This window comes from Puntigrus tetrazona, chromosome 22, assembly GCF_018831695.1.
Source record: "Puntigrus tetrazona isolate hp1 chromosome 22, ASM1883169v1, whole genome shotgun sequence".
NCBI lineage: Eukaryota > Metazoa > Chordata > Actinopteri > Cypriniformes > Cyprinidae > Puntigrus > Puntigrus tetrazona.
In genome coordinates, this window is record NC_056720.1 from 10,986,543 (window position 1) to 11,002,284 (window position 15,742).

At 40.3% G+C, this 15,742-nt stretch overlaps 4 protein-coding genes across 6 annotated transcripts in view; 1 reads left to right on the plus strand and 3 right to left on the minus strand.

Moving 5' to 3' along the window:
• Window positions 1–15,742, minus strand: part of LOC122327734 (CUGBP Elav-like family member 5) — a 1,183,696-nt gene that overhangs the window by 519,416 nt on the left and 648,538 nt on the right. The gene's annotated exons all lie outside the window — the stretch shown is intronic.
• On the plus strand, window positions 1,294–5,562 carry peak3 (PEAK family member 3). Its single transcript, XM_043223277.1, has 4 exons — window positions 1,294–1,560; window positions 1,752–1,903; window positions 2,279–2,790; window positions 3,235–5,562. The coding sequence occupies exons 1-4, from the start codon at window positions 1,481–1,483 to the stop codon at window positions 4,288–4,290; spliced, it is 1,800 nt and encodes a 599-aa protein (XP_043079212.1). The 5' UTR covers window positions 1,294–1,480; the 3' UTR covers window positions 4,291–5,562.
• oaz1a (ornithine decarboxylase antizyme 1a) lies at window positions 4,971–8,410 on the minus strand. Its single transcript, XM_043223332.1, is given in 6 exon segments — window positions 4,971–5,614; window positions 5,690–5,775; window positions 5,864–6,039; window positions 6,299–6,385; window positions 6,387–6,432; window positions 8,230–8,410. Coding segments are annotated over 6 exon segments (645 nt in total). The 5' UTR covers window positions 8,349–8,410; the 3' UTR covers window positions 4,971–5,483.
• Window positions 10,764–14,444, minus strand: amh (anti-Mullerian hormone). Its single transcript, XM_043223343.1, has 7 exons — window positions 14,272–14,444; window positions 12,960–13,250; window positions 12,675–12,844; window positions 12,471–12,573; window positions 12,242–12,377; window positions 11,647–12,077; window positions 10,764–11,523 (listed from the first exon to the last, which is right to left on the minus strand). The coding sequence occupies exons 1-7, from the start codon at window positions 14,387–14,389 to the stop codon at window positions 11,102–11,104; spliced, it is 1,671 nt and encodes a 556-aa protein (XP_043079278.1). The 5' UTR covers window positions 14,390–14,444; the 3' UTR covers window positions 10,764–11,101.

A 15,742-nucleotide genomic window follows, 5' to 3' on the forward strand; every position in this document is an offset into this window, starting at 1 on the left:
TTCAATGAATGCATAGAAAATATAAAGAATAAGGTATATTTTGGGGAGCAAAAAACTGAACAAGAGAAACTGCAACCTTTTTAGTTTATTAATTGCTGTTTGCAGGTTTAATCATGTTGACAGCTGTTTGTTGTCTTATTGCAGCTAGAATATCATAACCGTGTTTACCTTTTAAGGAAATGCATGAAATATGATTAGTCATAGGTCTTGTCTTCTATGGGTGTTTTCAAGCACTCTGAAGGAGGCTGAGCTAAACATAATGATGACAAAAGATCCAAACAATAAGCCCTCTCTGACTCACTCTCACCCTCCAGCAAAGAGAGCTACATCCAGAGCCATCTGAAGACACTACAGATTGTTCACAGAGCTCAGTTTGAATGGAGGCTTTATAAATTCCATCTGACAATACATTTGTATATTAGTTATTTTTGCTAAACAATCTAGGTCCACTTTATGATGTATTTAATACAACATTTTTACTATGCAATACTAATATTTAATAATAATAACAATAATACTAAAGGTCAGTATACTTGAAGGCCATCTTATGCCATATTAGTGCAAAGGGTTAGCCCTTATGCAGTGCATATGGTGTAATTACAGAATTTACCAAGAGGGGGAAGCAATAGCCAGCCTGTACAAAATATTAAGCCGCATATGACCCAACCACATATCACACATCATAATTCTTTAACATTCAAAGGTACAAAAAAAAAAAAGGACTAATAGGCTTACTTCTTGGTTCTACCTTCTGTGTTGATTTTTGGTTCCTCCTAAGGCTTTGCTCTGGGGAGGTTTTTGTTCCTGCTAGTGCCACTCTGTAAGGCTCAAATGGGAGATAATGCATTGTTAAAAGAGCTGTGTAAATGGTGCAGTCAAATTAAACTGAGTCATCTAAAACTCAGAGGTTGCCCATTGGTTGCTGAACAGCATCCTCTAGTGACTTGATAACAACAATACGATAAAAAATCTCTGGCATCTTGCAAAGTGTTTATCACCAAACACTTTAAATCAGCTTGGTAAGGAGTTTGCGCCTGCTGTACTTTCAGTTCTGTATAAAATATATTATTTTAAAAATTATCAAATGTTTCCCAAATTCATAGAAATGCTTAGTAAGGACTCTTCACCATGGTGAGCAGGCTCCCACCACCTTAGATTTGTCTTTCAACACAGTTTTCTCAGTACATGCGCACAATTTGCATTAGCATGTTGCCAATGACAGTAAGAACTAGTTCCTTTTTTCATAGTTTCCTCATTTGAAAGTACAGTGAACAGATGTGCACAAAATGCACTCTGCTTTTCTGCTAGCAACCTCAGATGCTAGATATGCTGTGGCAATGTCTCAGACAACCACAGAGAGAGAGAGTAAGTGAGGGAACTGCATGTGTGCTAATGAACTAGAAGAAAACTACAGGAACTGACAGTTGGAGGTGGGTGAACCATATTCACGATCACTCACACTGTGACACGCTAAACTACAATGGATCAAGAGACAGACTACGCTCCCCTGGGAGCATCAGGGGGGACATCGCCACCTGCACTGCCCATCAAACAGCGCAGGTAAGAGATGCTAGTGTTACGACTTGACACACATGTGAGCTGTGTACCAGGAAACCTCATACCACAAAAGTTATTCATCGCTAAGTATAGTGAAATGTCACATAAGTGAAACAGGTCTGGCCTAGTAACTTCATAATGTAACTTCAAATGTTTTTGGATTTTCATAAATACTAATGTGCACACATGTTTAGGAGCAGCTCTTCTTCAAGCTCCGTCCAGGATCTAGAGCTGAAGGTGGGAAATCTACTCTTGCCTGGACCACAGACCCCTGTTTCTCCATTTGCTGAAGTGTTTACTCCTACTTACTGTAATGCAGTCCATTGTCCAATACATCATCGCTATGGTAAGCACTGACCAAATGTTTACAAGTATACTTTAACACAAAAAGATTCCGAGGCAAGTGCTTAGCCTTCCTCATTTCTGTTTATGCTCTTGAACACTTTATTTTTTGAGTACAAAAGTATTATTGAGGAACGTAACACCTGAAACCAATACAGTAAGCCACTAGACAGACAACTAAACCACATGTAGTCTGTGTTTCATGGCAATGTGGGAACTGAGACAGTTTCTACTGAATTTCATTTCATGGTTCCATAATACATCTGATTATGCATGTGGGCGTTCATTGTGTGTATTGTACAATGTATTGTTCATTGTGTGTATTGTACACGGTTGTGTCTTCTATGGATAAATGTATTACCTATATCTTTTCACTCAGAAAATCACCAGGCAAGATTCTTCTCAGTTGAAACTCCTCCTCCAATACCCAAAAAGAGCCTGACTAGAACCCTATCCCTCCCAGAGCAGTCTCTGGATCCACCTAACCACAATCATACAAGAACCAGCAACTATGAAAATCCGCTATACATGATAATACCATTCCACAACATACTTACACTACAAGAGGAAGAGCTACAAGAGGAGATATATGACGGTCTGTCCTTTAACAAGGTGACTTTTGATACACCAGACGAGCACCTTCGAAGTGTCTTCAGAAACTTCCAGAGTCATGAGCATGTTTTCATGGGTATACAAGAATGTTATCTTCAGTTTCTCAAGAGCACGTTGCAGAATGTTGAACTGAGCGTCTTCCTAAATGAACAGGAAATGGAGACGGCAAAGACTTCTCAGCCTAATGACTTTATTTTGTGTGAGCAGCAGTGGACTGAGAAGGTTGGTTTCTACTCGGTGCGTTGTCTAAAAGTTCCTGGGAGAGTGTTTTCAGTGAAGGTAAGAATATAGTATAATAGTATAATAATATAAGTCTAAACTAGAGTCTAAACTAGATGCACGAGGAATCTAATTAGTAGCTGTAGCGATCTGTATTTGTTTGTGTATATGTGGGCGATAATGCACAAGGGTTTTCAATCCAAAGCTGTAAGTAGGCTGTCAATGCTTCCCAGGCAGAGCCCCTGAACCACAAGCAGAATGCACACCCTTATAAGGCAGCTCTAGCTTGCAGTAGAAAACCCTCAAAAAAACCACACTTCCTTAATCATGCCAGGTGTTAAGCAACAGCCTCAACAGTTTGACATGCACCACCAAGATTTTAGACCTGGCTTTTAGTAACAGTGCATCAGTTTCTGTTAAAGGACTTTGAGAACTTAAAGAATCCTTTAGGTTGCATGTTGCTTGTATGTAAAAACTCAAAATGACTCCTAAATATTTTGTCAGGTTCACAGAGGGGATTCAGTACCAGACTGCACTATGTCCATGCCGCATCCTAATATTGAGCAAGGATTAGTCCATTTTCCAATAGCTACTGATCAAACTTCCACCTCACAGCATGCTCCGACAACTCCAGAGCCTTCGCATGGGGACACATGCCAACAGCAAACAGTTGCTGATCTTTTGGAGAAAGGTGTTAGTGTGACTGTGGTAAGAGACTTTTCATTGGGAACACTGGAGGACTTTGTCGAGGAAGGACACTGTTTGCACTCCACCCTTCCTGAGGTCTATGAGAGGAGGCTTTGTCTTCTTGCCCTCCAGTTGGTGCTAGGACTACAGCAACTGGGACATGTTAAAGTCATTCACAGGGAATTGAAACCACAGAGTGTGACATTAGTGTGGCCTAGTATCATGCGCAAAGAGGCTGACTCTAACAATCACCCTGGTGAGATGATAAGGGGAAGCATGAATACAGACGCTTCTACAGGTATATCTATAATCACAGCATCCAACGAGCATGCAGACAACAAAAGGATAAAAAATGAGATTTGTCAAACCTTATGGGAGAAGTGGGGCACACCTCGTTTGGTCCTGAAGAGTCATTTCGAGAATGAGGTTTTGCAAGAAGCAAAATCCCAAGAGTTCCAGTTGGGGACTTTGCTGAGGTACTGTCTACATCTTAATGACAGTTGCTCATCTGTGTGGAAGATGCCTCAAGACACCCCATACACTCCAGGCCTGCTGTGGTTGGTCACCCAGCTTACATCTGAGAAACCTGGGCTTCTATTAGACGAAGTGGTGGGTGTCTTCCAGGCCTTGCTTTGGGGTCCTCGACAGGGACTCTTTCAGCAGAACCAAATCGAGAATTCTGTGCTTTCTAATTGGTTGCTGCTTAAGCGCTCTCTTCTGGTTCTCAAGCTTGCCGAAAAAGGATTTTTTCAGGATCAGCCTGGCTTGGACTGGGAAGACTACCTCTGTCTGCAATATCTTTGCCTTATAGACACAGAGACTATGCGTAGCATAACTGAACGTATGGGCCTTCATGATTTCATTACTTCTTAAGTTGATGAGCCTCAGATGTAACTAATCTATACTGTGTAACATCACTGGTTTGATCTAAATAACAGTTTTACAATCTCAAAAACAGGCCACCTTGTCCCGTATTTGTAATTTATAATCATGAGCTGCTGTATACACAGAAAATTAAGAAATTGTCCATTATTTGAATTGGGGCCAAGTTTGATTTTGTTCCCTTGTTTTTTGGTAAATCATTGCCATGTTGTACTAAATTAGTTTTTAGGTATGTTGCCACAATTTAAAGAACAAATTCTTAATTTGTGGCCATAATACACCTTTTCTTTTGCCTTTGTTGTGGCATTCAATGTCCATACACATACATCACTACGCTTTCCTTGTTTCCTCCGATTATTCATGCTACAAAATTTGTATTGCTGTAAAACACGGTTACATTTAAACTGCTTTATATTCAGAGAAGTCATGTTACTCTCATTTAGAGTGAATACCTATGCAATATAAGCCATGTATTATTGCAAAATCAGCTTATTGTTGGAGTTCGACCTTGTGGCGTTTACTTATTAATACCTGGAAAGATTACGAAACAGTCAACAGGGTTGAAAAAAAAAAAAAAAAAAGCAGCAATAAAAAAAAACTGTTAAAATTCCAGCAAGACGGTCCAATCATTTAAATTACTTGCGGAAATTAATAGATGGCAAAAACGAAGGTAGTGGTATAAGGTGAGCATTTTTATTCTGCACACTGTCAAACATGCAGACAGATCCTATTGAAGTCATAACTAAAAACTTCAATTCATGCACACATTAAGAAAACAACTTGAAGACACTGGTAAAAAGAAAAAACATCAGCAATGAAATCCATGATTCTACAAACATTGAGGGATTTTAACCATAAATATTATGCACTTAAAAGGATCAGTGTGGGAATGGGTGAAGGGGAATCAGCAAAGAATCCAATTACATTGGAAGGTAAGCCTAGTGGTAATGGCTTAAAAAAAGCGAATGGTCACTGTGGAAAATTTGGTTTACACTAGTGCAAATATGACAGGAGAGGAAAAAACAAAAACAAAAAGCACAACCCTTACAAGAACTACAGCGTAGTAATTAACAGGAAAAACAAAACTATTCAAAATTTGACATTCATACTAGGTTTCTTTTAATGGTGACCATGTTGAGTGAGATACAGCATGACAATTAGAAGCAAGATGTGATTGATAAGCTTTATTCGTCACTATCGGAGTCTCTTTCGATGCTGTAAGCCATGAAGAAAGCGTCGGGGCGGGTTGGGACGAGGGGATGACCCGGTCTCACAATCTCAAAGCCCATGAAACTGAACGTCCGCAGCAGCGATGCTGGTGACGGGAGAGCAGAAGGAAGTTAATATGTGGTTAACTAAATGGGGTTAGAGAACACAGAAAGAGCCTCACCTCTGTCATCCCGGCTCTTATGGAAGCAGATGAAAACGTGATCAACCTGTAACTTCTCCTCTGCAAACTCCAGCAAAAGTGAAAAACTGTTAAAAAAACGAGAATTTTTTTTAAGCCACAACCATTTCTGTAGGGAGAAAAAGAAAAATGAAGAAACAAATCAATTTGACTAACCTATCTTTGCTCCCTTCTGGGAGGACACCGGTGGGGATTTCGATGTAAAGGTTTGCCCCCTTCAGTGCTCCCCTCCAGACTAAGTGCTTGCTCACAGAGCAGCGTCGCTCGAAGAGCAAAAAACGTACACGGCTGTTCAACTGAGGGGCTTCCTCAAGAACCAGTAACTGAGCATCCTTCAAAAATCAAAAACAAAACGCAGTTATATGCATATGCGCGGTCAAAGACCACCCCTACATCACAGCTGCGCCATTAAAAAGAAGTGCAGCATTTAAATCATTAACATGAGAAATCAAGCAAGGTGAAACGTCCAACGTCAGCTTCCACAGGTGAGGAGATTAATAGGTGATAGGATACGACGACCCTTGCACAGCGAGATAACTAATAGCATGCATCATCTTACATTTTGGTGTGAACCAAACCATTTGTACTCACAGAATAGAATAGCTTAGCTGAAAGACTGTGATCCCGCTGATCATTCCCTCGCCCACCTGGGATCTTCAGGGGTGGGAGAGGGACATCAGGAACACCACAGAGGCCCCGGACACGGGTTACTGCAGCGATGGGAACTAGAACCATAAAACACTTCATTTCAGACAGCATTTCATCAACGTACAACATTAAGCTAAACATTTAAACGAATCACTAAATGACAGGTAAAGCATGACACCAAGCTCACTGGGAGCATAAAAAAAAAAATATTGTATACAAAAATGACGATAGGAATGCATAAAAACTGGTTTAATCTTTGTATTTGTGTATTTCCAATTAGCACAGGTTGTGTCAAATTATTCTGGTCTGAAATAGGAGCGAAAAACCATTGTTTGTGGATAGTTTTGGCACTGATTTCACAAACCACGATCCATTTAACCTGAACAAAAATTAATGAACGCATGTTTAAACAAGTGCAACCCCATTTCACTTCAGCAAAGCAATGAGAGGGCAACAAAGAACTTAAGTTTGTCCAATAGAAAAAAGGAAGGAAAAAAAAGCCTAATCCCTGAAGCCAGACTACCTTGACTCTCTTCACAAGGGACACAGTAAGCCTGTTACAGAGGCTGGGATCACATGGGAGGGGGACGAACGCCGGTTACACAACAGCCTGTGGCAGGTGAATGAACACCGACATCATTCAAGCCCAATGAGTAAGAGGGTTACTGCAACACCAGAAAACCTCTGATGAAAGCGTAGGCAAAATAAAAGGAAGCGAAAGCTTCCGGACGTATTTTTAAGCTTGGATTTGTGAGGCATCACTGCGTGAAATACAGATGAATAATATGGTAGGCAACTTCCTACCAAAAAGAGACGGGCAAGCAGTGACTAGTGTTACAAACGACCACTTGCCCACATACAAGTTAAGACACGACCACATCTAAAAACGGAAATTTCTCTTTAACCCTGCTTTCAGAACGCATCGAGATAAACAGAACCAAGAGATTTCTCTCAGATTGAAATTCGATAACACTTGGTTTTAAGCAGCTAACGTTTCACGCCACAAAAAGGTATTTTAGGCATTTAAGAAACCATTTTTTGCTTTAAAAACAACAATCGCCGTACAGTACAGCAATGACGCATGATAGAGGAACAAACAAGGGGGGGATGGGCGAGGCGACGCTTAGCCATTAGCACGTTTACGATTCTTCGCGTTACTTCATCCCGGTTTAAACGGGCATTTTGCGGGAAATCATTTATTTATGTGGCGGTTAATCATTCCCACTCGCCGTGTCATTCGCGACACAGCCTTAACAAGGGACAAGCGCGATATAACCAACCGTTTTCGCGGTGTGCAGTTAGCGTTTAACGTTAGCCACCTCGCGAACACCAACGTCAATCACTTGTTGAGCAGACACCTGAACAAGCCCGCCAAGCGTTTGTAAAACTAGAAAATAAATTCGTGAGAATAAATGGGGAGCGTGCGACGACGCTACATAATAAAAGCTTAAAAATCATCTCCTATCAGCTCAACAGCCAAACTGAGACTGCGTGGGCTTTTAAAATACATTTATATAGACGATGGCAACGATGACAGTTTGAGTCGATGGTTCGGAAGTTTCTAGAAAGAACTCGATAAAACCCGTTACCTGGCAACAGACCTGTCAATCATTTGAATCCGCGACTGATTGACAACACGATCCCACCTGAACGGACAGCGGCTTTCTCGCGTGATGTTTTTTATACGATTCCTTTAAAAATAGCCCCATTAAAAGGAATTCCTAACAGATCGGTCGTTTTCTCTCGTTAGATGTCACTTAGCGAGCTAAAAACATCAAAGTTACGTTACGTTGCATTTCGTCATACGGCGTACAGCTCGCTAGGCTAAAGCAAGGCCGCGCGCGCGAGCAATCCACATAAAAGTCCCACATTACCTTTCACTCTCGGGTTTATTACGGGTCACTTCGATAACTGGCATCTTGGATATATTACTCTCTTTTTCTCTGACAAAACAGTGGCTATTCAGGATCGTCTGGAGGTTGGATTTAACCATCCGGCCAACGTCAAGGCCCTATTCTTCTCTGTCCGTGCGCCGACTGAAAGTGTTAACGGCCGTAGGCCCGCAGTAATTATACTCTGAAGCACGAGGGGGCGTGGCTTCGCGGTTACGTCACGCGCTTCAGCAAACTGAGTGGAAAGAAACGCATTAAAATCGATCCCAAAATTTGCAATAAGCAAACGTTTGGTTTGTGAATGCATATATGCAGCACGCAAAACTAAAAAAGGACGGATTTAATTTATACCTATTATTGCATAATACAAAATCGGCTAATAATTAATTGCGCTTATCATTGTTACAGCATTTAACATGAAAAGGTAGTGCGGGACGTAGGCTACTATATCTGATATTCGTTATAATAAATGTATTTAAATGATTAAAAATCACATTAACGGGACAACATCTAAAAATGACTTTGTATGCGAACACAAACGTGCTGATACGAATATTAAATTCAACACTGCAATTCGGCCATTTAAAATCACAAGTGCTTGTATTTTAATTCAAGTCTCAGCTGTCCCTGTCCATCAGGGCTGTGAAGAACTTGAGACTCGTCCTTACACACAGTTCTTGCCTGACCACTCCGGTTTTGCCTGGTAAGAACTGCTCGTTTAACTACTAACTACCACTAATGCCGTTGGTTTTGCTTGTTTGCACTCAGAATTGTGAATTACACACATCAGCCCTGTTACTCAGTGGCCAGCTCTCGCAATTTTTGCAGACTGTAGATGTTTACAGTTACATTTTTAGGACTTTTCGTCACAAGTTTGAGCAGTTTTTAAGTTAGCATTTCATCGCTAGCCACCTCGAGAACATCACTTGGATGAGATATGATACCTCGTGTGAATCTATTAAATAAAATCAAAGCATATAATAAACAAAAACACGTTATAAGGGTACATAATTAATTTTAAGCGCCCTTAAATGTGCACAATTCATTGTGAGAGATTTACAAGTAAGATATTTACTTTGTTTTAATCCTCAATGCAACAGAAACTTCCAGAAAGGATCATCAGAGCAAGTATGTATCTCTGATCTGTGATATACACAATACTAAATATTTTTGGAATAATTCACTGTACGTTTGTCATAATTTTTAATTTGTGAGATACTTATCTATCACGATTCAACAGTGAAGTACCGGCGCATATTTCCGGTGGAATCCTTGAGTAACGTGGAAAATCCATGGAAGGGCATCACTCTGAACCGCTGTATATTAGTGGCCATGGTCGTTGTGGCGTTCAGCTCAACGGTTGAGATAGTACAAGGTGAATTTCACAATGCGGTATGCCGGTTTATGCTTGTCCATTGCCAGGATGTGACCAGCATGAACCAGCATCCCAGCTTCAAAACATGCCTATCTAACATGTGCTTACCAAATATATTGTTCAAATGTTTTGGGTCAGTTGATGCATGTAGCAAGGACACAACTAAACAGTCAAAGAGCATTTATGGTGTTTTAATGTGTAACAGAGACAATCGAGCCACTCTTTGAAGCAACAGCAGAAGAGCCTGGATCAGAGCTTCAGGCCGCTGAGGCAGAGGTAAGGCTCATTTAAATCGCCTTGAACCGTTTTTAGAAAGTTCATTGTTTCTGAATTGTCTGTCTTTGCTGTAGTCATGGTGGGACGTCTTTGCATTTTGGAACTGGGGATCTGAGGATAAACTGGAAGAGTTTAAAAAGAAAAGAGCAGCAAGGCCAAAGTTGGATGGAGAGAAGGTTGGGCCACGGAGGATCCGTAACAAAGAAATGGCTAAAGGATTTCTCAAGGAGAGGGAATAGTCTGGGAGGGAATATTACTAAAACAGTTATTAAGAAGAAATAAATAAGTACACTACCAATCTAAAAGTACAGTAAAGTCAATATTCTGAAATATTTGTATTTAAAAAATTTGAATGTTCGCAATTTAACTTTTTTATATTAATATTTAATATAATTTTCTTTGATCCTTCAGAAATAATTGTAATATGCTAATTTGCTGCACAAGAAAAATTGTTATTGTCCATTTTGAAAACAGTTGAGCTGTTCAGTATGTTTTGGAAACTGATATACTATCATTCAAAATTCTGATTTAAAATAAATTATTGCTATAATTGATAAAAACAAAAACTGATAGTAAAGGAATTTATAATGGGAATAATAATTAATATTCTTTGCCAACTAAATACTGTTTGTTTTCCACATAATGAGAACCATCATTAACAATTAAGCACCAACTCAGCATATTAGAACGAATTCTGAAGAATTTTAAGATGTAAAAAATTTAAAAAAACAAAAATATTGCAAACTTTTGACTGTTAGTGTATTTACTTACAAAAATTATCACCTGAAATGTTTCGTATAAACCTAAAACCACCTGTAACATTGAGAGAATTTGAGGAATGAGTGAACAGACAGTGAAAACGACATGCTTTTTAAAATATTTTTTATTCTAATGCAGCCAAATATTTTAATGCGTTTAGCACTGATGCAAATCCATGTTAATAAGACAGCTAATTATGTCATACAGCTAAAGTGGTCTAAAATTGTTTATATCACTGAATATGCTAAATTTCCCCATAATTACCTAATTTACACATTAAATGACATTTTATGTTGCATGTTTGCATATGTAGCAGGTCAGTTTGAGAAAACCTAGAACTTTGTGTGTTTACAAGCAAAAATAAATGCAGATGTATCAGGTTTTATCCATATGTTGCTAAATGCGCACTCATGAGCTCATTTCAAAGAACAAAAGGAGGGAGCGTCAGCGACATTCGCACTTGGTCGCTACCACGTTGGTCTTGAAGGAGATGTTGGTGCCCTCGCTCTCCAGCTCGATCACACACAGGTCATCAAACTCCACCGGGACGCAGCAGAGAGAGCGGTTGACGGGCTGGCCACTCTGAATGTGGCTGTTCAGGAGGATGGCGTGGTTGTTGCCTCTGGTCAGAGGGAATCTACACTCTCCCTCACAGTTGTTGATGTTGACTTTTGAAGGCTCAAGTAAGAACTTCCTCAAGGACACTGACAAGCTCTGAAGCCGACACTGACTGGGCAGCGTTGGGCCATCTTCATCCGCTCTGGCTGCTCTCTGAGCTCTTTCCACCTCCCAGGTACTGAGTACCATCTGCAGGGCCTTCAGCAGCAAAATGGACCGGTACTGGGCCCGTTTATGTTCCTTAGCCACTATAAATGAATTGTAGTATTTAGATGCAATTCAATGGGAACATATAGAGCTGGATTTTATTTTGAATATTGGTGCTTAATCTTTTGACAGGTAGTGTATATGAAAATATATTTAACTCTCACCTGCTTCATCGTCCTCTACTTCTGGAGAAAGGCCACTTAGTTTACTCAGTTTCTGAAGCCTGTCAGTCACCTTTTGCCCCACCTCCTGCTGTTTCACCTGAGCCGTTGCTTCATCCAGTCTCGTTCTGAGCACAGACAGCAAAGGAGAATCTAGAGTCACCTCCACTCTGTGATTCTGCAGGCCTCGCTGTCTCTCAGGGAAGACAAATACAGTCGGCGTGGAGGAATTGACCAGTCCTGACAGTAGAGACTCTGTGGATGACACTCCAAGGCTGAGAGGTGGAAGAGAATGCAGCGCATCCAAATAGATACTGTTTGCAGCTTCCTGAGAGGTCGGTCCCTCTTTCTGAGGAAGGACATCGCTCAAGAACTTCTGCAGCTCACAGAGGAAAAGATAAGTTCTGGAAGGGAGTTCCTCATCCAGTGGATTTCTGAAGAAAAAGAAAAACATTGGTGTTCTGAAAATAATACTAGGTTTTACCGTAAGAAGACACAGATTTAAATAGGTCTTGGGTTAACAGGTTGGTTATTATCTAATCATATAATGCAGGATTAAATTGAGCAGTTTCAACCTTTTAACAAGTTAATCATTTACCCGTGATATTTTAAGTGCGGTGTCCTTTGCTCATCACGGTCAGAGAGGAAAAGTAAGATCGGCCTCATTGACACATTGCTGTTGTCTACCTTTTTCATCAACAAGTCCCGAAGCTCAGATACACTGGGTTTCGTCTCTAAGATGTAACAGAAAGAGTTCAAATTTACACTGTGAAAGGCTTCTTAAGAGAAGTCTGTTTTTGAAGGGAAATGGGTCTCACGGTTTTCACCTTTCCATGTCTCAATTGCTACACTTAGTTTAAGGTGAACATGGGCATGACTTTGTCCTGCTGTAAGAACCAGGAAACGTGTAACCTCAGAAATGCAAACGGTCTGAAATGCAAAGAACATTTTCACCTTAACCTCATCATTTCCTGTTCTTTCTCTATCATGAAAAAGTGTCAAAAATATTAAATAATTATCATGAGGTTAACCTGTGTACTTGGATGGATGGAATGACTGTTGAATTTCACTCTCAGACCATCTCCTTTAATGGAATCGACACTGAACAGGAGCATCACAGAGGCTGGGCTGGTCGGTTGAGCATCTCTTGGGAATGTGAGGGTTAAAGTCATCTCTCCTTCCTTTTCAGCATCCCAAATATCTACAAAAAAATAACCACAACTCAATTAATGATGTTAGCTAGTCGAGAATGATGAACATCCAAGTTAAACCGACCAATCAATCAAGAAAAATTAAGCCAAGAAAACTGGATTTACCTTTTGTGGAATGTACACCCTTGAGACTACTTCGTTTTTGCAAACTCTGTACTAGCCGTGAAATCTGCAGACTTGAACTTCCAGGGGAACATATTCCAAACCGCTGGGATTCCATACTCTCGAATTCGCTCTCTCTGCTCAACGCTGACAGGAAGTCATCCATGGCAAGACTGCGAGCTAGTTGCTCTTCATCACACGGCACGTCCACAGAGGATGGAGCAATCGGCTGTTCACTGGCGCTGCGGGGTATGCGTACCATATCTGTAACTTCCTGCTCATCTCCGTTCCATCCTGTTGGTCAGTTACATAACCATTCAAAGGTAGAACACGTCACTTGAAGCAGTGGTTCTGAACCCTCTCCCGGGGACCCCTCGCTGCATATTTTGGATGTCCTCATTGGTCACACCCAATTCAAATCTTGCAGAGGATCTGGTGTACAGTACATGAAGGTGGGCTTGTCTTCAAGACCAGTTTAAAAACACTGACCCATATTTTCCTAAAAGCATGTGGCTTGAAAGGGCCAAAAACAGAGATCTACTGTAAATTAGAAAAATGTTGGGCATAACCGAAAGTTTATGTGGGATGTAAATACACTCATCTAATAAGCATATTATGACATCATCATCATGACATCATTAAATTTGATATTTTTCAGGAAATAGCAGATTAATGTTTGCTTATTTGCATGTTTTTTGATTGTCTTTTTATCCTCATTCCAAATGATCAGAAAAGAGGAAACCGGAGAAAGTACTAAATTATTACTGTAAGTACTAAAGTATTACTAAAGTACTAAAATATTCCAGACTTTCTGACCCGGCGTTGACAGCAAAAGGTCCAAAGCCCAAGAAGGTAGTAATAACATTTTACCAATGTCCCTTAATTCTATGATGCTACCACAAAAACAACAACTTTGTTAAAATAGAAGAGAAGAAATACTTGAATAATGTCCTTACTACTTACTTGGGCCTTGAACATGCCATTTGTATTGCTTTCTATGGAGGGTCAGAGAACTCTTGATTTTAATTTGTGTTCAGAAGATGAACGAAGGTCTTACAGGTACGGTACAACATTTGGATGAATAATTAGTGACAGAATTTTCATTTTGGTGTAAACTATCACTTCAATGAAGGGGTTTCCAATCCTGCTCCTAACAATCGACTGTGCTGCAAAGTTCAGCTCCAACTCTAATCAAACACACCCGCCTTGAACTTTCAAGCAATCCTGAAGACCTCAGTTAGTTGCTTCAGGTGTGTTTAGACCCCTGCTCTAATGCATCAATTTACCTCAGATTCGGGACAAATGTAAGACTGACCTGATTGTTGGGTGACCTTCTGGCTGCTATCCTGCTCTTTGTGTCCTACACTGGTACCATATGACCAAATCGCCACAGTCAGCAACAGCACCAGCCAAAATCTTGCACGGAAAAGCATCTTCTCTCACACAATCGCAGAGAAATCCAGCACTTGTTTTAGGGTGGGTCAACAGCGGAGATGTGTTTTATATACACCCCCCTTTGCTCCCGAGTAGAGCCAGCCTGCCAAGAGAGCTTGTCCTTGGAGTAGCAGTGGGTATTTGAGGCATGCGGTGGATGTGTGAATTGAGGAATAGTGAATGGACATCACATGCCTTTGAGCTTTGATAAGGTGAGGAGGAAATCTTCCAGACAATGGATTATTGTAGACCCCCAGACACACAGCAGTAGTAGCAGATAATAGTTTGATCCTCCTTGCTGGCAATCCGCAACAAAGTGCTATTTTTAAATTTGTATGCAATTTCTTCATTTCATTCCCATGGGATGCAGTTAGACTTCTGAGAGTGTCAGTAACAAAAGGTGTAGGTTCAAACCCTGTGAGGAGCTAATCCAAAAAAAAAAAAACACCCAACAGGATGCCGTTGTGTTTCTATGGCAAACTGTATACTGTGAAACTCTTCAAGACGACCTCGATGGCTTTTCAAAGTTGCAAGATTTTCAGCAAAACAAGGGCTACCATTCAGACAGACTTTTAGTTTTCTTATTGCTAGAGTTTATGTACCTTGCTGGGATTGATATTTGCAGATCACTAATATAAATATGCGATGTGTAATTACAACACATCTGAGCTGTAGTGCTCAAGGGAACCTAGGCCTTGGACCATATCCCTATCTGCAGCACTTTTTAGAACAAAGGCAAAAATCCTGATATTAAAAGTGCTAAAGGTTGACTTGGGAGAATTGCTGACCGTCAAAGGAATAGGCAACAATAATCCTTTCATGACTCCTAGCCCTGCTCTCTGGAAGACATACAGCTGCACTTGTTTTCCAGACTTTCAAGGTCCTTTTAGCTCTGGTGTGCTAGATGTTTGACCAGTCCCAAAAGATAAGGCAGGTATCTTTTAGCCAAAAGAACAGGAACAAATCAGAGGACAAAATGCTAGATTGTTTGCCATATCTGGGATTCCTGATGACAGGGGAAAGGGGTATTTCTTCAACGTGTACTAGATTTCTAATATTATGTGATGCATTTCTACAAAAACTTCATTTTGAAGTATAAAAAAGTACTTAAGATAATATTGGTAGATTAAATTGCAAGTGCTCTCTTATAAGGGTTTCTCAAAACAGATGAGTCTATCTTGGGCCTATTTGGCAAGTACAAAGAAGTATAGGGAATGATCTTCATTGCATACGAAAATTTTAATTTTCAAGCTTCATGCAGCAAGTGTTATCGTGATTCATAAGCAGGGAATATGTGGCCACTGTAGAAACCTGCATTATTTTTAAATTGGGTCAAAATTGTTTTATTACTA